At 32.8% G+C, this 24,755-nt stretch overlaps 1 protein-coding gene and 1 long non-coding RNA gene across 3 annotated transcripts in view; both read left to right on the plus strand.

Moving 5' to 3' along the window:
• LOC105348460 (LIM/homeobox protein Lhx3) overlaps window positions 1–15,673 on the plus strand; it is a 28,254-nt gene extending 12,581 nt beyond the window's left edge. The window contains exons 1-5 of one of the 2 annotated variants that reach the window (XM_011457883.4): window positions 1–236; window positions 5,765–5,939; window positions 12,640–12,851; window positions 13,964–14,275; window positions 14,392–15,671. The exon at window positions 1–236 is cut by the window's left edge and continues 66 nt beyond it. In XM_011457883.4, the coding sequence (XP_011456185.1) occupies window positions 113–236; window positions 5,765–5,939; window positions 12,640–12,851; window positions 13,964–14,275; window positions 14,392–14,762 (1,194 nt within the window). In that variant the 5' untranslated portion in view covers window positions 1–112 and the 3' untranslated portion in view covers window positions 14,763–15,671. Of the gene's footprint in view, window positions 237–5,764; window positions 5,940–12,639; window positions 12,852–13,963; window positions 14,276–14,391 lie in introns of both variants that reach the window. The other variant, XM_066077563.1, reaches the window with a different exon arrangement.
• Window positions 15,674–19,357: 3,684 nt separating this feature from the next.
• Window positions 19,358–23,269, plus strand: LOC136272570 (uncharacterized). Its single transcript, XR_010710563.1, has 3 exons — window positions 19,358–19,489; window positions 22,606–22,671; window positions 22,849–23,269. It is a non-coding gene; the product is annotated as an uncharacterized lncRNA (long non-coding RNA).
• The last annotated feature ends 1,486 nt before the right edge of the window (window positions 23,270–24,755 follow it).

Raw genomic sequence — 24,755 nt, forward strand, 5'->3', positions numbered from 1 at the left:
TTCAATCGGAAAAGAAGAAAAACTGTCTCATCGCTATACTTCAAAAATCTGAACGAGTGACTCGGAGATTGTGTTCCTTTTTGGGTTGTAATAATAATTCCAGACCCCCCAAATGAATATGTCCTCCCTGAGTGACTTACCCCCTGCCCATGGTGGTTACCACACGGAGGGGTCACGGGCTAGCCCCACTCCAGCCTCCCTGACCGAAATGATCAGTCGGAACAAGTTCCTGGAAGGTAAGAGATTATATGTGATTGCCTCGCTCTTTGATGTCAATTTCAGCAATTGGTTGTTGGGTTCCTTAATTTCATTCCCGTATTCTGATACCAATTAGTTTGTCGGCTTTAATATTTCAGTTGATACTTCTCTATCGTCTCTTGATTGGGAAATAGAGCGATATCGTGATGCAAATCAAATTAATTTTTTTCGCTTAATATAAATTAATAATAATAGACTGGATTTAGTTGAAGGGGTATTGTGTATAACGATTTGTTGGTTTTTTTTTTCTAATCAAGTTTTGAACATAATCAATTAAGAGGGACATTTTGGATTAAAACTTGGCGAAGCGATGTAGATTTCTTAATTAACTTTCGACTCCCCAATTGATTTCTATTGGGGCATCTAAATTTAATAGAATGGGAAAACGCGCCTTGATTCCGAAGTTCATTAACAACAAATTCCAGTCAAGTAAGGATTGGTGAAGTTTGACTCCGAACTTTTCCAAGACGTTCCAACGAAATTCCTGTGTTTAAGGATTTAACACACTTTAATAATTCGGAATATTGTCCCCGTTTGTTTCGGGATATCGTTTGGACCAGACTGTTACTCCGAAGAGATCGTAAGTTCGGTTTGACAGGAAAACTACACAGTTTTCTTATTTCGGATTACTGTGTGATTAAAATTGAAACAGGGTTTTTGAATTTACATGTTAAATATATATACATATATCAAGGCATTGTATGTTGAAATCTGACTTGATATAAGGCTGTGTAAAATATTGCTTTCAGTTTGTAAGACCTGAAAAAAAATCCAGAAAACAGAAAAAAATCTATCACTAAATTCATCCAGTTTCCATGCTTGATATTTGATATTTCTGGTCATTCAATTTGAAATTTCTGCTTCTCAAAATATGATTGATATTCCCGTTGAAAAAGCAAGTTATTTAAATCAAGAATTATTCTAGGTAAATATGTATTTCTCTTAATTTTTTAACTGTATATATCTGTTATAAAAACGAGGAGGAAAAGACAATTCATTTAGTGGTCAAAGTCTACTTGTAGCGTTTTCCCTGAAAGTCTAACCATGTAGAAAATGAAATTCCATGCTCGACGCAAATGTAGATTTTTCCCTCGGAAATTAGAGATTTGTCCTGAAAAATTGATTTTAGATTGGTGCAATCCTTGTCGATGTTCCGGGTCTAAGCCTCTTACTGGTGAGTCCGGATTTGTGAACAGATAGACCTGTCGGGTAATTAGTGTCCTCCGCTATCTCCACAGTTAAACACTGTGCCCCACGCTGCTCTGTTACATACCCCGTACACCGCCAACAGCCTGTTCCTGTCTGGGGTTTAATGTATTAAATAACATAAAAAATTGTAATGTTTTTCTGTGATTCAGGTAATTATAGTTCAATGAAATAGTAAAATTTATTTTGCAATGAAAATAATGTTGTCAAAAATAATACAGCTATAAAATTACTTTACTATTAAATGACCTGTAGGATTTTTTTCTTTTCATTTTTTTTTTACCCCAAAAAATGTTTTATGAAAAAAAAATCTGCTGATATCCATTATTTTGTTATCTTTTGAAGGAAAAACACGGAGGATCTGTGTTTTTCTTTGATGTTGACAAGGACCGTAGGTTGAAGTGAATGAATTGAGTTTAATGAGAAATTAAACCCAGTATTTCCCACATTTGTCACCAATCGGGACCGATAGTTATCGTGTGTTCGCTCATGTGGAACCATCTAACGGTATCTTCGCACGTGCTTTCTAGGTAACTATGCGTGCAGCTTTTGTTTCTGGATGCACCTGCCCATAAAATTTGAAAATGTGACAATAATTTGGATACAGTTCGTCAGTAGTTCGGTCTTTGTGGAGTTTTTTGTAATCTTTTAAATCAACACTTGCCAGAAAAAATCCAAGCGAAGGCCATTATTTCATAACACGCCGTCAAATCGCTTTATTTGATACACTAAACAACAGAGTCGCAGTTTTAATTACAACCCATAATGAAAACCCGTCAAATGAAAACATTTATTTCGTGCTCAATCGAATTTAGAATTGGACCCTTGGGAGTCCTAGGCGTCAAATATATACAAACCACTGTTGAAACAGGACTACGGCCACTGAAAGCCCCCCTAATGCATAACGTTTGTCGGGTATCGGGTGTCGGGCCCAGATAAATGGAGGTCTCTAAGATAGTCCAAGTCTAACCTTTATGTCGCGCGGCGCAATTATCACCATAAGGTTAGCACGTCAAACTCTTGAAAACTGAATAAAAAAATGTTCCATGTCAGATCCTTGGTTGGTTTGTTATCGTCCGTTTTGTATTTGTACCCATTGTAGTTCCTATATTGTTTTAGGTAATAATGGTTCTAAAACTTTTAATGTAATTAAATAAAATTAAGAGATAATGAACCATAATAGTCCGGAAATGAAAGCAAATGGCAAGTAACCCTTTTATTGTCGTTAATCTTCGGAAGAACGAACAAAATAAATCCTTCCCCACCGGTTACTGATTCTGTCAGCGGCACGCGCCGACCCGCGGATTAATTTCTCCGTCGTTTAAACCTTTCAGGTCACACAGGTGTAATTCAATAAGCCGCGAAGACAGGGACAGATTTTGGAAGAAGAAAAAATAATCAATGAAAAACGAACTTTTAATAAATTACACAGAATGTGTGTTTTTTGTGAATAATTCCAACTTAGAAAAAGAAGGTGAGAAATGCCGAGCTGTCGATGTACAGTTGGCTGACTAGAAGAACTGTTAGGTTAACAAAAAACCTTATGACTTTTTGTTGAACGTCGTGGGTCCTGGGTCCAATTTGATCTCCCCTCTCGTCTTTCTGGCCTCGGTTCTTTGGACAGATCATAGTGCTGTGTTGACATTTTCTTCCTGCCTCCAGATGGATGGCACGCGCCATCTTCATTTGAATAATTTTCCACACGAGTCGGGACATGGGCCAGTTACTTCATTTTTCGGCAAACATGGCGTTATGCGCGGTGTCGGTACGTAAGACACGTGTATCGGGGATTGCTGGGGAGTGTTACATTGTTGGACAGAAACCTGCCATTTTTCTTGAATTCCTATGGGGATATTTGACTCATTAAATTATCCGCCTTAATCTAACCTTATTGTCGCGTTTTACGGCGATTGAAAGCTGTCCTGTCATATTCTCCACATTTCGTAAGCATGTAAAAAATATCGGTGTAAAACTATCATTTGATAATTCCAAGGGTTCCAAAAAAACCCAAAAGAAGCTTAACGTTGTCAGTTGAAAATCCTCTTGACAAAATATTATTGAGTGTGAACAATTCTGTAGGCTGCATGACCTGAAAACAACTTGTGAAAATATATCTTCTCCATGCCTCATACCGTGTAGAAAACATGTCAACTGTCAAATACTCATGTAAAATTTCAAATCTTATTCAACATTAATTGATTTAATATTTAATATAAATGAATTATGGTAAAATAATAGAACTAAGTGTGACACGTGTAAGGAACATGCATTGGGGATTTATGTCAATATTTCAAATTCATCTGTAGATGGAGGGAATACACAGAGTTCTGTCGGTTTTGTATATTCTGAGCAAATTCTATCGGGAAATAATATAATTACATTAAATATTAAAAATAAAGAATTCTTAAAAAAAATAAAATTAATCGGAGATTTGAGAAAAAAATATTTTTCTAATTTTGATACATGTATGATATTTAAATGGATGCCATAAAGTAATTTTTTTCCTATAATTGAACTGATTGATAGATAAATTATTGTTATATCTTCCTGAAATATGTATAAAAAGTCGAATTGTCATCAATTTGCACCTCATGATTATTATTTGTTCAAAATAAAACAAATTTGCACGAAATAACCGCATGCAAAGCAGTTTAAATTGAAACATTTGTATTGTGTACTGAAAAATATATGCCAAGCTACTAGTGACCAGCAGTTTTTATTAAGGCAATAAATTCAAAGCAGTGTCAGTAAGAACAGCTTTGTTTTTCTCTATAATTTATAGTCTTTCTATTTTCAAAGAAGAAAACCCCCAGTATCTGTCAACTGAGCACTGTTAACTCAAATAAACACGGTAAAACAATGGGCAAAAAGCCGGAAAACAAGAAGCCGCATATGGCAGTTCTAGCGAGTTAAACAGGCATGCGTATTCATTACATTGTAACTCGTATTTATCCACAAAGAAGGTCTGAATTCTCGTGTCTGGACGACTTTGGGCCCCGCCCCGGGACCAGCGCTTACAACGCCGCATCTTCATCAACAGATGGTCCGACAATGGCACCCAAACAACGAGAGCGGTGTCGGTTTCCGTCGATCGCTGCCTCTACCCCTGCAGCAAGAGTTATCAATTAAAACGGGAATAGAATCGGGCGAAAATGAACCAGCAATCAAAGTCTATTTACGCCAGGAAAATCCAATGAATACCTAATTTATGTTTTTTGCGTTAGAAATTTGCATAGATCCAATAATTTTGACAAGTGCGCTCACTAGAATGCCGTGTTAAAACAAAATCTATCTTTTCATGTTGTTACCAAATGTTTACCCAATCTGACGAATGATATCGATGCTTGGCGATTTATGCTAAAAACCTGGCGGAATTAACAGACAAACCAGATACAATCATACATAGCCTCTAACAATTTTAACAAAGGGAAATCTGCATGATTCAAAATTTTGTACAAATAGTTTACTTTAAACATTTCGCCCCTCTGCCAACATTATTTTTTTTTTTTAAAAATCAACATCGTTTTTTTAAAGACTAAAAAAATCTTTACGTACTTTTTACATATACATGTGGATCTTTAGAGAATGAATTTTAAAGATTTTAAAATTTATTTATTATTCTTATTTTGTAGTTTGGTATTACTGAGATACTGTTTGAATATATACATATATTTTTAAAATCGCATAATAATTAAATCATAATCATCATTATATTAAAGACTTGCAATTCAAAAGTAAACAATAGACTTTGGATAAATAAATTAATCCACTTACAATATAAAAAATACTAAATTTACCAATATTTCTTTAACAAAAAATTCATCGGATAAAAATATTCTCAAATTCTAAGCAATATTCTATAACACTTAATCCTTTGATATACTAGTAGTACTGTAAAAACACATATATTCACGCCTGATCACATTAACAGTCACACGAAGGACCATTTTGTCTTAATTTTCTCGCTTAACCAACAACAGATAAATTATCAAAAGCAAGAAATGATATCTTCGAATTTTGATAACACAAATCCTCGTTATATACTGCAAGCTTCAGAGTAAATCTAATTGGGGTAGAACTATTAGTCAAATTTTCATTTATGAGTACTTTGTGTCTCAAATTTTTTTTTCGGGGGGGGGGGGGCGTTCAGTAATGGACATACCCTACGTTGACATTGAGCTGGATAACCAAAAATTGCACACCGTTTCGCGATATATTTTTCTTGAAGATTAATAAATCATTTTCTTATGTGTACAGAAGGTCCACATGAATTGCTGACATGATTTTGTTTCTCTTTCAGCCGCCATCCCTAAGTGCGCGGGGTGCGGGGAACCGATTCTGGACCGATTCATCCTGAAAGTCCTAGATAGATCCTGGCACTCCCGCTGTCTCCAGTGTCATGACTGCCACGCCCGGCTCAGCGACAAGTGCTTCTCCAAGGGGGAGAAGGTCTTCTGCAAGGACGACTTCTTTAGGTGAGTCCTAGAAAAAAACCCCTAAAGATTAGGCACGGGTAAGGGAGAGAGAGAGAGAGAGAGAGAGAGAGAGAGAGAGAGAGAGAGAGAGAGAGAGAGATTTGTCCATTCACTATTTTTAGACATTCTGGTCATGAAGTTAGTAATTTTTAATAATCCGTACATGAGAGAAATAACAACAATCTGTGAATTGTTTTTGGAAACAATTTATAATAGATAATGGAGTATAGAGATCAGGTTTGACAAAAACTGCCCTATATATGTCTGAACTCCGTGAAATACCTCCAAGTTGTCCTTGTGTGTACCGATCTATCAACATTGTATAAAGATGCATGGTTCCCCCATTGTGACGGAGGACTGTAATACATTCATTTCACCACTGCAATGTGTTACCACTCTGGACTAATTCAATCCACACAGCCCATTCACCGCCAGGCAAAATTCAAAGCGAATGGTACCAGACTAAATTTCAATTGCTAAATAAACTATAGCTCTGTTCCACTAGATTTACTTCAAACATGCTGGAATTTCCCCCATAATAAAATACATATAAATAATCCATTTATTCCTTGTTAGACGAAAAAAAAATCATCTTTGCTCTTTCATTAAAAAAGAATAATTAAAATGAATGAATGAATAAAGAAATAAAATGAATTAGTTGATAGATAAATAAATAAATAAAAAAATAAATAAATAAATAAATAAATAAATAAATAATAAATAAATAAATAAATAAATAATTACAAAACCGGAATCTAAATGCATAGAAGCATGTACAATACAAACAGTGTTTTTACAAACTTTGTAAGATGACACATCATTTTGTACTTTATATTAAAAAAAAAGATAAAGAAATGAATAAAATAAATAAAGTAATAAATAAATAACAAGTCTTGAATCCGACTGTTTCCGGTGTCCTGGTTGTTGGGTTGATTCTGACGGATGGCGGGTAATCCGGGGTTACACAGAGTTATGATCAGGCGATAATTGTACTCATTTGTTCTGTCAGAGAAAAAGAAAGCGATAAAAGACAGGAAAAAATCATTGTTATCAAGCACGAACACAGGTCTGTAGATGTGAACACTTAAAAGCATCTTCTGAACCCTAACATAAACAAACGAGACGGAACTGGAATGATGGCTATTCAGATTAATTGCATTCTACGTCGTAAAACTAAACAGAGAAGCAACAAGTTGTTTTTTTTTTAAAATTCAAAGTAAAATGCAAATTAAAAAAGCTTTTCAGTTTTTCTCTAGATTTATACACAGTATTCTTCGCAAAAATACTTTCAAAATGCGTATATGAAAATATGAAATCTACATCTGCGTATGGCTAAAATGAAAAAATAAAATCACTGAAAGTAATTCAATGAGTAGCCAGTGAGGAATATACACAAATTAAAAAAAAAACAAACCCACAAAACCCCAGTTTTTGATAACCATACATGCAAACAAAGTAAATATACTTTTATTTCATACCAACAATTTACTAGTATTTAACAAGTCATAAATACAAATAAAACAAAGTTTAAACTGTTAATTATCTTCACGGTATTAACTGATTTGTTATCGTCAGTAGTTGAAACCTTTAATATGATTTCTATTAATGTGTTTCATCCTGCATACATTTTACCCATTTTATACATTTTATATAAAAATATATTTCAAAATTTCCTTTCTAGAAATTTACCATCTCGTATTTTCGGTATCAATTTTCGAGGAATAATACGTACATAAAGTTTAAGATATTCACATAATGAATTAGTTAACATTACCGGTATTTCCAAAAATGTTACCTTCTGTTTGCTCTAATGACAGAATAATTCTTGGGAGTGATATTGTAGCTACATGTAGGTAAACCAACACTTTTTACTGCTGATTAAATTTCATCCTATTTTATTTTTCCGCTGCTATACCGATTTTGGATGATGAATAAAATTGTCCAAGATTTTACGATGGGAATCATAATTTTCATCTTAATCTCGGAAATGTAAACATCGAATATCGGCCCCGATTTATCTTGTCCTGACTCGGCTACATAAAAACCAGTGGCTTGATGAAATTTCATTTGATTAAAAGGATAACATTTCCCAGAACCGAGTGCGGCCAGCCTCTTGATTAATTAATATGTGACCCAAAGTCAAGTGCGCGTCGACAGATGGAGCCCGATCTGACGAGGAACTCTCTAGTCTTCTTTCAAACCAACTTCTTGGCAGATTTGTCGGCTTAGACTTATTGTTTGCCCTCCACTTCCCTTAATTCTGCCCTTCTTGAGTTTCCTTGAAATGATACTGTTTCCAAGGCTTCATCCCTTAAGTCAGACCCTCGTATGAATTTTTATGGTTTATTAATGGTCAATTTTTTTGCCCTTTAAGAAACTTACAAGGTTCCTGTTTAACAGATCTATGAAGATTTTTTTTTTCTTCAAAATCTTTCTCGATTTCTGTTTTTCTCGACGGAATATATTTTTACACGGATTTTAGACATGCGTCAAATAAAAAATAAAACTATATAAAAAAATTAACACCAGGATGTTTTTTGTCACGTTTAAGTAGACATTACCTGGCGAACTAAGATCAAGTAGCTGCTTTTGGTTAATGCTGTCAATAGCTTGCATTTTTATACACTTCTCGCTTAAACAGTTCATTGGTAATCTTTACAATGTATGGCCTAATTCATTACATTTTGTTTTACACTAGACTGAAGAGTTCTTAATATATGAATATATCTAGAAAAGAAGAATACAAATTATCTGTATACCACGTCTAGATGTTGAGTAATTCATTCCCATATTCGAAGGCGAAAGTGTATTTTTATTGTTCATTTTAAAAAATGATATAACTCTGTACTTAGAGTAAGAAGTACAGTGTTATCCGCAAAATTCATCCTCCCTCAGCCATTACCTTCATTTTAAAAATATTTTATTACGCATCACATAAAGGGATTGGATAACAGACATTGCTTATATAATTCACTCCGACATACATGGTCAATGTCATATACTAGTATACAAGATTTTGTGTCGTACAATATTGACAATAATATTATAATATATATTATATTGATAAATATATGCATATGTATATGTATATTTGTAATCTATGACGAGAAATTACAATAGGTATGATAATACTTATAATACCATAATTTGTAGTAACTAGTAATGATAATAAAAAAGAGAGAAAAAGGGACAAATATACAACCATTACCTTATTCTTGATATTAAACATTTGTAACATGTCAATTTAATTTAAACTAAAATTCAAGTCATAATCATGTCTTTTATATGTGTGGGATTAAGCAAACGATTTTCATAGTTATTTAACAGTATACATGTACGTTCAAACAAAGTGGCGTTTTACTAAACATTAATAACCAACAATCCTAATTAAAAACTGCCAGCTTTGTTACTTTTGTTTACTTTGCATATTTTAATCTTCATTCATAGTGGTCTTTGTTTCATTAAATTTGCGTCACATCGTGTGATGGTAAATAGCAGAGTCAGAAAACAGTGGTTAGTATTATGAATTTACAAACTCATGAATGGACTTTGACAGAGCGAAACTGCTAATGATCCATTTAATGAAAAGAAAAGAGGACTGAGACTTATAGAAATGAAACTGTTTGTTATTAAAACAATTATCTTCTGTGCACAGTTATAAAGACCCCGAAGATCTAATTTTACAATGTCCCTATATTGTAAATCCTAAAGGAGTCGGAACTTACACATTTTACAATATGCATTGTTTTTTAGGACAATGCACGCATACGATTAAAAATTCTGAAAAAGAATAGCAGAAAGAATGAACGACAGAATAGGTCTTCTCTGGGATGAGTTTTTAACGATTGATGGTTCCCTATAATGAAACAAAAATCAGAAAAAAAGCTAATCAGAAAATCATAGTTAAAAAAACCACTTAATTTGGGCCCGCCATCTGTGAGGAAGTTTTGTTACTAGCAAAAATAGCCATTTGGTTAACTTCTCAAAGACTAAAAGACAATAAGGATATTCTGATCGAACTTCCAGTAGACTGAGGAACCAGTGATGCATGCCTGTCAATATGTGCACGTATCGTGTGACAGGTGGAGTTATGTGTATTTATCAACGCAGCCCGACTTGATCGGCCCTCTGTCAGATCACGGAGTGACAAGACCCCCAAAGACCGTCAGAGAAAGGGTCGGGGCATTGTCTGTTCTTGGAGACCTTTTCGGTTGTTGGGACAGTGGCTCTGTTTGATAATCGTGCCGGATCTCCATCGCAAGAGATTCCATCTTTATGATTGATGCGTAAGTAATTTTAGGACATTAAAAAATCCATCAAAACAATATGATGGGGTCCATTTTTGATGTGGCTTGCATCTGTCGGAACAAATGATGAAACAGGCAACCACAATGGTCTATGGAAGTGTTCCCGATACCAATGGTCTATAGAAGTGTTCGCGATACCAATGGTCTATAGAAGTGTTCCCGATACCAGACGCTTAGTTATCACAAGGAATGCGTAAACAATATGTAATCACTTGTTAATATGAATCTAACGACTTTATTAGATATGTTAACGAGATAGTATATTTTTCTGTTTGTGTTTATTAATTTGGAATCGTCAGAGGATGCATTTCATCTTAGACTGGCGACATTTATGATATACCAAAATAAAAAAAGGAAAAGACAGATATAAAAGAATAAACTGCTGGCAGTTCCGATTCTTACAGCAATAGATAATAATGTAATTGACAACATTTTGTTAACATTCTTTTGAATGCAAATAAAAATACATTTTTGTAAGGGTTTGATTTACGGTAAGATTGAGCGTGAAGTAATGATCACATGTTCATGCACGTGATGTTTCCATTCAGACAAAAGGGTCCCCGCTGGTCTAGAACAAAGTCTTGTCATTTGTTACATAAATCTGTCATCTTTATACATTAAATCATTGATCTTTTGAAATAATTTTCAAAAGAAATCGTTTTCACGTTTGAAGACAGCATATACATACAACAAAAACCCTTACTGAATAGAACACATTTGATTGGTCCATTCTAAAAACCCCTACCCACTCTTAATATGAGTACGTGAAAAGAAAGGGCTTGTTTCGAAAGATTCTGTCTGACCAAATTAAATGAAATAAAAATACATTTATTTTGCCCAAAGTCAAACAGATTCTAAAATTAGATAGTTGATTGTGGTTCAAACTGACTAGTCGGGGTATGGGGGTAACAGTTATGGGGGGGGGGGAGTTCCCGATTTTATGCAATCATGCAGTATTCTTGATGATATAATAAAGTGTGATTAAATTACTTATGGCACCTGCTTCAAGGTTCCTGTATTGTACATAAAGACACAAATACATTCACGACGAAACAGAAATAAGAATTCCAACTCAAATCACTCAATAAAGGAGTGCTCCATGATTAGACCTTCAAATGCATGCTGTGTCGATTAACTTTCGGTTTTCAGTTTATCATTGGTTCAGGTACGTGACAGAGAGAAATAAAGCGTTTATTTCTTTGGACTCAGTACTTTTGAACAGAGAAATGCGTTTACCTTGCCTATCTTGTACATCGGCCCATCTGGCCGAGTCGATCGTCGCCCTTTAATATTTAATCATTTTCGTGCACTTGGCATATAATTGGATTCCCATGGCATTAGGGGTTTAGGAACCACCGCTTTATGAGGACCGAGTTTCTTACGAAAGAACAAGGTTTACACGACATTCGGCTCTATGAACTTCTAAATAATATATATCTCCCTGCTTAACCAAATTAAGTTTTGTCACCTTAGTGAAATAAAAGGGGGAAACGTCTCCTAGATCAATAGTCGTCCTAAGATGCCTTGTGTATTTAAAAGTCGTCTGTGTCTGTCGTAATGGAAGTGAACATTTTAGAAAAAGAACAAAAAAAAAATATAAGTTACCGGAAAATCTTGCATTTCAGGAATTCGTATGGCTCCTCCCATCACGGGAAGCAATATGTCATTTTGTTGATGTTTAGAAGTTGTGTATCTATACAAAAATAAAATAGAACAACAATAACTAATTATGTTATCAATGACCTCATCAAAACGAAATCTTTAGAGAGTAAATAAGGCTGAACTTGTAATGACAGCATGACATTTTTGGATTTAAAACAAAAGCAAAACATAATGATAAATGATAGGATTGAGGGATCGAGTTAAGACAATCTGACAAGAATATATTAACTTGGAGATCCTGACTTGCGGACTTTTGATAACGAAACCAGTGATGACGAAATACTAAGAATATGATAAAACAGCTTCATGGTGTATTTATTACGTCACGACATCCGGGTACAAGCTCGCACTCCCCTATGTTAACCTGCTTTCATGTCCCAGACAAGTATCAGACCACAGTGACAGTAATTTATCTCTGGGGAGGGGACTACGCAACATCAGTAGCTAGGTTTTGTTGTCTTTGATGGAAGCTGATTTGGTTGTCAATGATGAAGTCTTTTTAATGCTCTCAATTCTTTACATTGATATATGATTCCTGCATTAGTATTTAATTAATCATAGGAGCGAAATACAGACGACGGATTATGAAAAATAAACAATCAACACCCCATCTTTATGGAATGCATTCATATAATTTAAACACGTTTTTATATTTAATATTTTTTTTTCAGATGCTTTGATATAGTTGTTGGATCTTTGCAATGTATGAGTATTTTCCAATCTATTTTTAGACGCTATGGTACTAAGTGTGCTGGCTGTGAGAAGGGGATTCCCCCGACTGAGGTGGTGCGCCGCGCCCAAGACAATGTGTACCACCTGGAATGTTTCGCCTGCCTGATGTGTAGCAGACAGCTCAACACGGGCGACGAGTTCTACCTCATGGAAGACCGGAAGTTGGTCTGTAAGGCGGACTACGAGTCGGCTAAAGCCCGGGGCATCAATGGTGGGTCCTATTTTACCGAAACCCACTCCACACAAATAAAATAAAATTTTTTTTAGAGTACACTGCAACCCGTAGAGCGATTGCAAGTACTTTATAAAAGTTTCATTTTTATAGGGCCTCATGCTAAGAATTTATCTGTTGCAGCCCATATAAATATTTCGTTGGGAGTTAAGAGATTAAATGATTCTTACTTTTTTCCAAAAATTGTCGAAGAAAGTTAATTTCAAAGCAAGAAATCATCACGAATTTATTGTAAATTAATAAAAAAGAGCACCTTTAATTTGGTTGGTCAGTCGGGGGAGGGAGATGCAACCCTTTTTAAACTGAGGCCACAGTTCTTGCGGTTGTAGTGTTTCGTATGATACCATTTCGTTGAGATAAACAAGGCAAATAAGATAGGAATCCCATAATATTCTTAACGTAATATTCTTCGTGAAACAGAAATCCGATTTGGGTAAAGCAGGTACAAATAGTTTTTGCTACATCCCTAGCACCTGATGCAGATAAACAAGAAGTACTTAAAGATCCATAAGACCAGCGCAAACACGCGAGCAGCTCTTACAAACTATCACCAGAACCCGAGAGATTCTATGATTTATCTATCTTGAGTCTAAATAAAAATTTTAATGAAAAAGTAGACCAATATTTTTTATGCGCAAATAAAATGCACGTGAACACTGTCAGGTAGAGAATAGAAGCGGGTTGTTTTGTTTCAGCGGTCAGCTCCTTACAGTACCCCTGTTATTGATGCGCCGCCGCCGCTAGGCTGGTGTTATCATCGCTCGCACACCTGCGTACGCCGTACCTGAAATCGATATTGCCCAGAGTGACGTGATTGGGAATTGATTTAAGTTATTTAATCACGTCGAGAGTCCGCTAAGCTTATCGTTTTCTCTCATCGCTTTCTTCTTTTCATCGACTTTTTTCATTCAAAGGAGACGCCATTGCAAATTATTATGTTTCTTTAACGGTTTTCCAGGAAATCATAAATACCAATGATAGCTTATCTAAAAAAAGATTGCTTTAATTATTCTCTAAATGCAAAACGATGTTTAAAAGAAATAAAAGAATAAACCATTAAATTTTGTTCCAAATGAATTGAAATTTTTTAGAGTACGATATAGATGCAGCGAATAAAAGACCACGCACAACTATAACTGCAAAACAGCTAGAAGCCCTGAAACGGGCGTACAACGAGAGCCCAAAACCAGCTCGACACGTGAGGGAACAACTGAGTGCGGAAACCGGCTTGGACATGCGTGTTGTTCAGGTCTGGTTTCAAAATCGGCGCGCCAAAGAGAAGCGACTCAAGAAAGACGCCGGAAGAAACAGATGGAGCCCTTACTTCCGGCAACTAAAACGCAACGGTGACCAGGATAGTTCTAACAGTGCAGACGACAGATCGGACATCTGTCTTGATGACGGTACGGTTCATTTAGTGCAGTTACTGAGTAAGAAAAACATTTTTGATATAAATTTTAGTACGTGTTTCTGCCTGTCAAAACACATTTTCGATTTATCTTAGTTGCTTATCTTTTAGATGAAGTAGACGACTTGGACGAATCAATCAGCCAGTCTGGTCGATTGTCAGGAGATTTATTTAGTTCGGGTTCAGGACAACCAATGGACAGAGAGCCAAACATGGGCAGTGTGCCCGTCGGTCCCCCTGAATCCCCGTCCATGGAAACCTGGTCCCACTTTGGAAACGTTCCAAGTAATCCGAATTTCCTCGGACGTCATTCGCCCAACATTCCCATGACAAACTCACATTTAATGCCTATGGATCCACTGCCCATGATGGGCGGCCCGTCCAGTGTAGCTAGGCTGATGGGAGGTGATTTGAACGATAACTCACAAGGTTATTCCGAGTACTCATCAAATTCAAACCATAATCACGTGGAAGTTTACTAAAAACAGAACGATGAAAAGTGGTGAAACGAAAAGATATCAATATGAATGGAATTATCTTATTTTTAAACATTCCGAAATACGAAGGTCGTTTTCAAGTGTATATTTTTTTTCAGTCATATCCAATGAAGAAAAGACCATATAGAGACTGATCAGTGAAAGATTGAATAAGTTATATATAGTAACATTTGATTTCGTGGCTTTCCTGTGTTTTAAATATAGTGCAGCAAATATCATTTGTTTAAACTAGTCCTCTTTTACTCCGGGAGAGTGCAATGCTTACTGAAGTTGTTATTTAAGAAATGTTAAAGCACATTTCTTTTTCATTTTGTTTTGAACGCTGTTTTTATTTTCATTTGAAATTTATATCATTCATCATTCATGTTTTACTCATGTTGGGTTGGTTTTGTCCAGACACAAAATCTTCTATTTGTCATTGGTCACGTTTTATGTAATACTATGAAACAGATCATCAGTCTGTCTTTAATATTTGTTTAACCATTTTTTCATCTATTCATAATTATCTTCATTCAACATTTTATTTTTGTCTTAGCTAGAAATAAACTGTATCACAAATATATAAGAATTAGCCTTTAATGTAAATTATCATCAAATAATAGACTCTTTATTTTATAATATGACGGTTTAAATACTTTACAATTCCATGTATTCAATTCCAAAGGATCAGCCAAACGATTCTTTGTAGAAATATTTCTATTAAGGTAACTATTCATGTTATTAAAAAAATTGGATTAACTTATACTTTATTAACAATGCATAATACTCACCTAATTTTATGAATATTAATATAATGATTTTTGTTTACGTAAAAAATATTTATTGATAGATTTTCTTAATATTTTATTTATTTAAGGTAATTATTTATTGTTGTTATAATTTAGCATGGTAACTTTTATTTCATTGTTTATGTATTGTTTTTATTTTTGGTAAATTTTGTGGAATAAATTTTCTACAAAATATTTTTAGTTTTGCTAACTCAGATTTCTGATTGAAAACAAAATAGTAAAGCCTAAAGTATATAAATCTGACGTTAAAGGAACTGCCACATTGTGATATTTAAATTCACTGGGTGTGAAAATCTACAATGAAATTTGTAATTTTGGCATTTAATATACCCAGTTCAGTTGAAAATTACACTATAATTTGTAATATATGTTTTTAAATTTCATTAAATGAATTTTAAAAATTACTATATCACAGTAACAGCAAAACTATATTTACTGTCAACAAGTGTTACACCAAAAATATTATTTTATTACTTGATTTTATTGTTCATGTATCCTTAAAATTACATTATTATTCGTATGGTAAGAGCTTCACTGAATTATTTCCTGATTAGGAAATATGAGGATTTATATAGCCTGACGTTACACAACGGAGAAACTAAAAATAAATGATCATTCAAGTCAAAGACACTTAGAAATAAATTAGAAAAAAATCTAAATTAGATTGCAAGAGCAAAAAACTATAGGTTAATTTACTCTGTTGTATTGTCGGGGTTTGATTGAAAGAATGATGATTTTCTTATTTTCATTTATTTTTACCAAAATGTTAAACTGCTCGGTATAGATATAAATTCCTAATTTGTTTTATGATCCAAGAAATACAAATTAGGGACAGCATTAAAACTTGCGATCAACAACTGTTCATTTTTTTAAGATAAGAAACACATATTTTCAAGCATTTTAACAGTTTTATTCCATCAAAAAATAGAGTTTTAAACATATAAATACATTTCTTTAAAAAAAAAAAACAGTTTTGGAAATTTAAGATTTCACATAGTACATTTTATGGTAAATCCCAAAGAATGTACACAACTGATGACATGAAATATATGTTGAGGTACTAAATCAAAAATATATAATTTATTAAATATTTAAATACTTAAAATTTGACGATTCTGGGTACGATGTACATGTACATGTACCGATAGTTAAAAAAAATAATAATAATGTAATTAAATATCCAAATGAATATTACCTTAATCTGATTACAAATAACATATATGTAGATGTGACAACAAATTACGTGATTTTTAATTTAATGAAAAATGACAATAGATCAAAACAATGCGCATATTATATAAATCATTAAGAACAATCAAAAGAAGATACACAGGTAGAAAATTACAATTAACACCGTTTGCAAGTTACACATATACTCAGTAGCACTACAATCTACTAAAGTGCAGAACCTGTTGAGCAAAGAAAAAGTCATTGTAAAACAATGAAGTATAATGACTCGGGGCTGCAGTGGAAATGGAGCTGGCGTAAATGGCCAGATCCGCGGGCGCCAATTGATATCAAAATTTCCATTTCACTCGGCAGCGATCGCTTTCTGTCATTGTCGACGTTTCTCCCAGCAAAAGATACAACATTATGACATGGCTTGATATAAATATATTGACGACACGTATCGAGGGAAATTAACAAATTGACGGCCGAGGCGATCAAAGTCCCAATCTATTCAGGACGGCGCGCGGCTCCGAGCAGCGAGCGAAGCTGTAACGGAGGAGAGGACCGGATTAATGCCATAGCGCGACTGTAACACGAAGGGACCAGGATTATAGCCAAGCAGATACTACAGATACTGACAAATCGGAAATGTCTTTTATGTCCGGTATTACTCATTAGGGTGCCCAATTACATAAACCCTTGTAAAAGTTTTGCATTTTTTTTTTAAATTGGTATTAAAATCAAAGAATTTGTATTTCATACAGTTTTGTAACAGATTTGCATCTCTAATATTGCTATTAAAATAAAAGAATTTGTCTTTCAGAAAGTTTTAGGATCGATTGCATGTAAATACCAAAATTCGATCGCTAAACTCATACTTTATGCATATATTAGTCACATATTTTCTCCAAACTTTATAATTTGATACAAGAAGTTAACAAAATAAGGCTTCATTTAAATTTTGTCATTTGGCCAAGGTGCCATGAAAAATTGTAAAATGGATATAGAATTTTTTTTGACTAACAAAATTATTCTAAGTAATGCTGGCAAATTTAGCTATGCAAAATAAAAAGTATATAATATATCCTCAAACTAATTTAAAAGGGTTCTTTACATTTTGTATATTGTATTGTATTGATTTACAGAGGGCGACACTTTCAGCCATGCAAGAAAAATGTGTAATGCCGAAAAGGGAAAAAGAAATCACGGTGGAATGAATATAGTTAAGGTGTTGGTAACATAGTAAAAACACAGTATTTCAAACATTTGATTTTTCCGTTACCCTATCAAGCAAAATTTTTGAACTCAATTTAATAGAAATGCAATTCATAAATAAATATGAAAATTAAGAAACGTTGCTATAGTAGGAAGGTAAATATAAAAATGAAAACATAGAATGAAAAATTCAATATCTTTTATACGATATCAATTGAAACTGTATTTTGACTCAAAGTATTGACTGTTGAATTGGAGTTTAAATTGCTTCAATTTTTGTACTGTAAATTTTCATATTCATTTTTCAAATTAAAGTACTACAGTGGTATGCTAGATCATTTTGTATGGTCGGCAAAAGCCCAGAGTTATAAGCTTGATACACAGCTCAAAAATCATTGTTATGTAATCAAGGCAATTGCTATGTTTTAGTTTACAAAGGTTGCTGAATATAAAAAAAAACTCCGAAGATTCAAAAGGTATGGTTGAAAACTGGAAGAACTAAATAAAAAAAACTTGTGTTTAGAATTGTCTTGCAAATAGAAAAATGTAGGTTTATGAAGCTTTTATCAGTACATATAACATATGCTTAAAATACATGACAGAACCTTGTTTAGAAAACAAAGAATTATATGCACAGTTTCAACATTAAACTTGAACTGAATTTTGAATTTTTTTTTTATTAGAATGCAAAAGTATATCATAATAAACATTAAGAATAGATAAATAAAATTGATTTTTTTTTACCTCAAGTCGTTACCTTGTCCCTTTAATAAAGTATGGATTTTTCAATTATTTTCCCTGATCGACCGATTCTCATAGCAACAAAACTTTTATGATACAGAACAGAAAGACTTTATAAGAAATTAAGAGACATGAATACTCACAGCAACAAACATAAACCATGCTTCCAAAGTTTAACATTTCTAATATTGATGCTTGGACTTTTTCTTGCAACAATTTTAGTTTTCAGATTTTTTTTATGTAGAAATCTCCATTTCCATTAGCCGAAAACTGTACATATTAAACCGAATAAAAAGTATTTTTCTAGGAAAGGAAAACGTCATATCCAAAAAAAGATCTTCTTTACCTGCCAGGTACGAACAGTCAAACAAATTATCGATGCATGTTCTTTAACATTTGATTGTCACACTAAAATGTACTTTGTTTCATTAATTATTGCTTGTGGAAAACCGAGTTGTAAATTAAGGTAAGCATTATACATCTTCTATATATACGGGCTTTACAATACACTTAAAACTTTGATCTGAAAAGAACATCGAAATGAAATACTTAACTCTAAATAATATGAATGCACGGACCCTTGTGTCTGAACACAACTGTTTTGTTAACTGGTGGAAGCCTTCAGGTGATTATATAAGGGATTAAAAAAAAAACCAACACAATGCACGGAAAACCAATGCTTCACAGAGAAACGCAGAATTAACTTCTAGAAATCAGCTGTGTTTATCAGTTAAAACAGGCTGCTTCTTTGACTCATGGTTGGTTGTAACTAGATCTTTCCATGAAACACAAATTTAGGTAAGACATTTAAGCTAATTTATAGGTACTTATATTCTAGAAAAACTTCAATTGTGTGAACCTGTTGAAACAGTATAAGCTTTATAGAAGTGACAAGGTCTCTCCAGATGCCACAGTTCAGGTAAAACATAAATGCAAATGTAGGAAAGATCTCCGAAAAATATTGGCATTTATTTCTTAAAGACCACATATCCTAAACGTGAAACATCTTCGCAGTTGTGTGTAATGTAATACGTTCGTTTATAATATATTGAGGCCGTGCCGAGTATGTAAGTTTTAATTGATTACAACATGGCCGCATCGTATTACGCTACGTCGCTCATATGTTTTATATGGGTTTGTTTTTTTATTATAGATACTTTGTCCCAAGTCTCTGCGTCCACCTCTTTGCTTAATATTTCGAGAATCCTAAATACCTTTATGCTCAAACCACGTTCATCCACTAGAATGGAAAAAAAGTTTGTTTTGAATTGCTCCATTCTACCACTACAGGTTTCAATACACAACCAAAAATAGAAAGTCTACATGTATTTTGCATTGCAGACGACACTAACAGTACCCGAAATATAACGTTGAAAAATTGTGCAAGGAGTACCGAGAACTTCCGAAAGAAGAAAAGATGTAAACATTTTCCATTATAAATCACCGTTGTAAAAAATTGTTTTCGTTGATGTTAACTCCTCTGGATTAAAAAAGATAAAATGTCAATGAAGAATTCTTGGATCTTTTCTCTTTTATCGATTTCAATTGTACTTCCTTCAAGTATGTGTATTCTCATTTAAATTCTTCAAAAAGTGAAAGAAACAGTAACCTTGGACAGACTATAATTTAAAAGCTTATGGTAGTGAACCATTGCACAATTTCTACTATTCAAAATACATACTATTAAATTATCTTCTATAAAATGCTGCTCATAAAGGCCTGATATACTACACTCTCAAATGATGTACATGCAGTTTGCACATGCCACAGAAATCACTGCGGTTTAGGTCCAGCAGTAAAAGCGTTGGCAAAGATCTTGTTCGACACAAGGGGATCACGGATAATGTCGACACACCTCACCAACTCTGGATTGTCAACAAATTAATCAGTGCATAGCTAGACTTCAATACTTACCTTAATATCAGGTTTGTGATTATGAATTCACGTCATTGAAATATTTATAGGTATAATTTGCACGGTATATATACGTAAATCTTGATGTAAACAGCAACACACTTAATCACAGGTACGAACTACCTAGGCTTATATGAAGACAAGCACGTAATAATAGATAGTTAACATAAAAAAAATTAAAGGGGGCATGCGTAATACAATTAGTCGGCTGCCCATGTCAGAAGTAGGCAATACCAGTTATTTCAGGAGCACGTTGACCAATGCTATTCATCAACTTGGGTACCTTCGTTTTGCAATTAAACATAATGTATTCACGTCATAATGATTTTTTTGCCAGAATGCACGGGATTGTAAGAGTTATCTGTCCTTCATTGAAGGGATATCGATCTCTACTTACTCCTTCAGAGATTTGAGAATAGACAAACTGAACTTTATATGCATATTATCTAAAGGTTTGTATATCTAAATGAATAAAAATATTTGTGATTCAAGAAGTTACCTGCTGCAAATTCAGTCTTAATTTTTATGGATTTATTTTTGGCTTCAAGGGGCATGGTCATGATTTTGGTCAAAATTTAGTTTTCCGTTTTTAATGTTTGCAATGTTTTATTAAGGTATTTTGAAAAGTCCACTAAAATTTGAGTGTCAGTCGTAGAATAAGCGAGATACAAAGCTCACAATTCTTTGTAATGTAAACAAATCTCAGAACATATTTTTGTTTACACTCTGAATCATGAAAAGAAAATTTAAACGCTGGGCATTGTTTATGTTCAAGACGAATTAGCAGATAAAAAAATCAGCTTGAAAATATATGTTACCGGTATATTAAACCATTGTAAACAAAACAACAAATTATAAGCTCTATATTTTGCTTATATCTCTACGACTGACACTCACATTGTAATTAGAGCTGCATTACTTAAGCATTGTAAACAATAATGATAAAGAAAAAAATGACTTTATTGGTGACCATGCCTCTTTAAGAAATGCATGCTTAAAATCATTAGTCATTACTTATCAAAATCCCAATTTACTAATAATTGTTATAAAAAAAAGCTTTACTTAAGCATTGTAAACAATAAATAAGAGGAAAAAAAATGACTAAAATCGTGACCATACCTCTTTCAGGAATGCAGGATGAAATTCTTTAGTTATTAAAATCCCAGTTTATTAGAACTTTTAGTAGCACTATGCATCATTAAAATTAATTCATAGATATGACCCCATTATTTTTTCCGCACATACATTACACCATTTACTTAAATGGAAATTGAGGTATAGGGGTACATTCAATTATGACGCTTACCTCGAATTAGATTGTCAAAACATTTTATAAACTCTGTCATATCTATAAATATCTATTAACAATTATATTTTATCTATAAATACACATGAAATTGACAATTCTAAACTATTAACTCTTCTTTAACTCTTTTTAATTTGAAAAAAAAATGATTTGTTTCGTTATTTTTAAAAGCATGTATAAAACGATGTCTAAAAGGATAAAAAAAACGTACACACAGATATACTTTTTATTCAGTCAATAAATAGATTAATCATGTTCTTCTTAGTACTATACTATTAGAGTGAACAGGACTAGCAGTGTAAAATTATTTGTCATTAAAATTACATGTATTTGGTTTTTTTTAATTACATCAACGTTTGATGTTCTCTACAACATATATTATTTTCGCGGCCACTTTCTTGCCTTGCAAATGAGATATTTTGATATGCATTACCCCCTTTACTTTTAAATTTTAATTAAAAAAATTTTGAATTTACTTTTAAATTTTATTAAAAAAATTTTAAATTAGAAATTATTTTGGAATTAATTGTAATATCGGTCTTTTAACATAGTGATATAATTACAGTTTTAAGGAAATATCAATAAAATCAACTCTTCAAACTTTTGAGTTCATTTATTCTAAATTTGAATAATAACTGTCATGTGATCAATATTAGTCAAATAAACAGTGTCCTTTTCGGTAAATAAATTTCAGGTTTAAGGCTTTTGAAGAGTGGAAATAGCTGATCATTGAATGTGTTTGGTGATCACCACTTCTTAGGTAACATTTATTTTTCTATTAAAGATAAATTTGCTGAAAATAAAAAAAAGTTAAAATATTTTTTGCAGTAAGGTTCTGAAAAATTCATTTCGATATTAGTGCTTTTAAATTTAACTGCATTATATAAAACTTCTAAATTTATTATTGAAATGATTTTACTTTTTATCTTTGGTGTAGAATGATCTACAGACACTTGCAATTTTGCAGCATTTGATGCTGCGCCTATTTCCAGCTGCCATTATGAAGTACTTGGTGTAATAAATCGTATCTATAGAAATACTGCAATTATTTGAGGGAAACTAAACCGTTTTCTAGCTGATATTGACTTATACTTAAGGTTTAGAATTATTTTATAAAACTATAAATCTAATAGGAATGTTGCAGAAATGTTTATCTTCGCTTTGCCATGATAAACCACTATTATACCACAGAAAACTTACAAAATACCACAATGAACTTTAACAGAAGAAATATTGTAGACTTGCCTGATTGCTCGTAAGGAAATCAAGAAATTACGTTTTTTCGTTATTTGAAAATCATTGAAATGCAAGAAATAAAATCACAGGCATGTTTGATGATTTACTCTGCTTAGATGAACTATCTAATAATTTATATAGGAAAAAACTCCTGGTCAAAATTTTGTGAGTATTCGTTGGAAAGATATACCTGACCAATTTATACAAAATAAAAGTATCTTTTATAGAGAATATTAAATAACAGTTGTTCTCAATAATTATATATTACAATAAACTCTTTGTAAGATGTAAAAACCTTTGTCCAACCTTTAAAGTGTCCAAGAGACGATTTGAACTCAAAATTTTGAATTTCATTTTTCTCTTTGAATATTTAAATTATTTTTTATTCGCTTTTTAATGCTTTGTCAAATTTTGATGTCAAAAAGTTGGTAACAGGCAAGATACAGAGTTTGAAATGCTTTGTATCGTAAATAATGCTCGAGTCTTGTAATCGTTCACATATGTTTTATTCGTGTAAGATTCAATCACATGTTGCTTTTTGCCGTCGCCTATATTGTTTATGAACACATCGAATGAGTTTATCATGCTTACCACAAGTCATATTGTCAAAGAATTGGTAATTCCTTACTTTACATTATTTGTAAACAAATAAGACTCGAAACATAATAATGAATTCTTTCCTCTGTATCTCTCTTGTGACTTCTAACATTCAAATTTTGACCAATCATTCAATATGAAACCATTTTATTCAAAATACAAAATAAAATTTGGATCTCAATTTGTGTCTAGGCCTCTTTAATTTGTAATACATATAATATATGCAAACATCTTAAATTATTAGACTATATGATACACAAATTGTACACTCTTTTTTGTCTTTACCTGATATGGCTTTATGATCGAGAAATTATGGAATACATGGAGTAGCTGATATTGTATCGATTCTGTATCGTTTCAACATGTATATATCAACTTACATCTACTTAATAAACATAAACTGTGAAGATTGGACTGAAGGTTTACATATTTCTTTCAATCAATCTATTGGTCCGTTTATCAGTTCGAGGTCTGTCAACAGGAACTTTGCAACAGGACAAATGTGGCCAAATCATTTCACGTTATTCAATCTAGTTCACATTAGTAAATTCGATCAATTTGAGAAGGGGTGAGGAGACGTTTTCTTTTACATTGTCAATACAACATATCAGCTATACAAATATATATACATGCGATAAATCATTAAATTACAACGCAGAATAACCGTTTAATGACAATGACAGAGTTGTAAAAACATTTTGAATTCACATGCATATTTTCATTTAAACAATGATAAATTTGAAATTTTTGAAATGAAAAAAATATTATATTGTCAGTAAGTATTCCAGCTGATCTAAGTACCCATAGTAAAAACGTTAATAAAATCTGTAACCAAAGACATCCGATGTCGTGATGTAACATCTATAATGAAAGTCTAAAAAAATAAGCCTTTTTTTGGGCGGTAAACAGAGACATTATATATATATATATATATATATATATATATATATATATATATATATATATATATATATATATATATATATAAAATAAAACTAATAATAATAATTT

Source organism: Magallana gigas, chromosome 2 (assembly GCF_963853765.1).
Source record: "Magallana gigas chromosome 2, xbMagGiga1.1, whole genome shotgun sequence".
Lineage (NCBI taxonomy): Eukaryota > Metazoa > Mollusca > Bivalvia > Ostreida > Ostreidae > Magallana > Magallana gigas.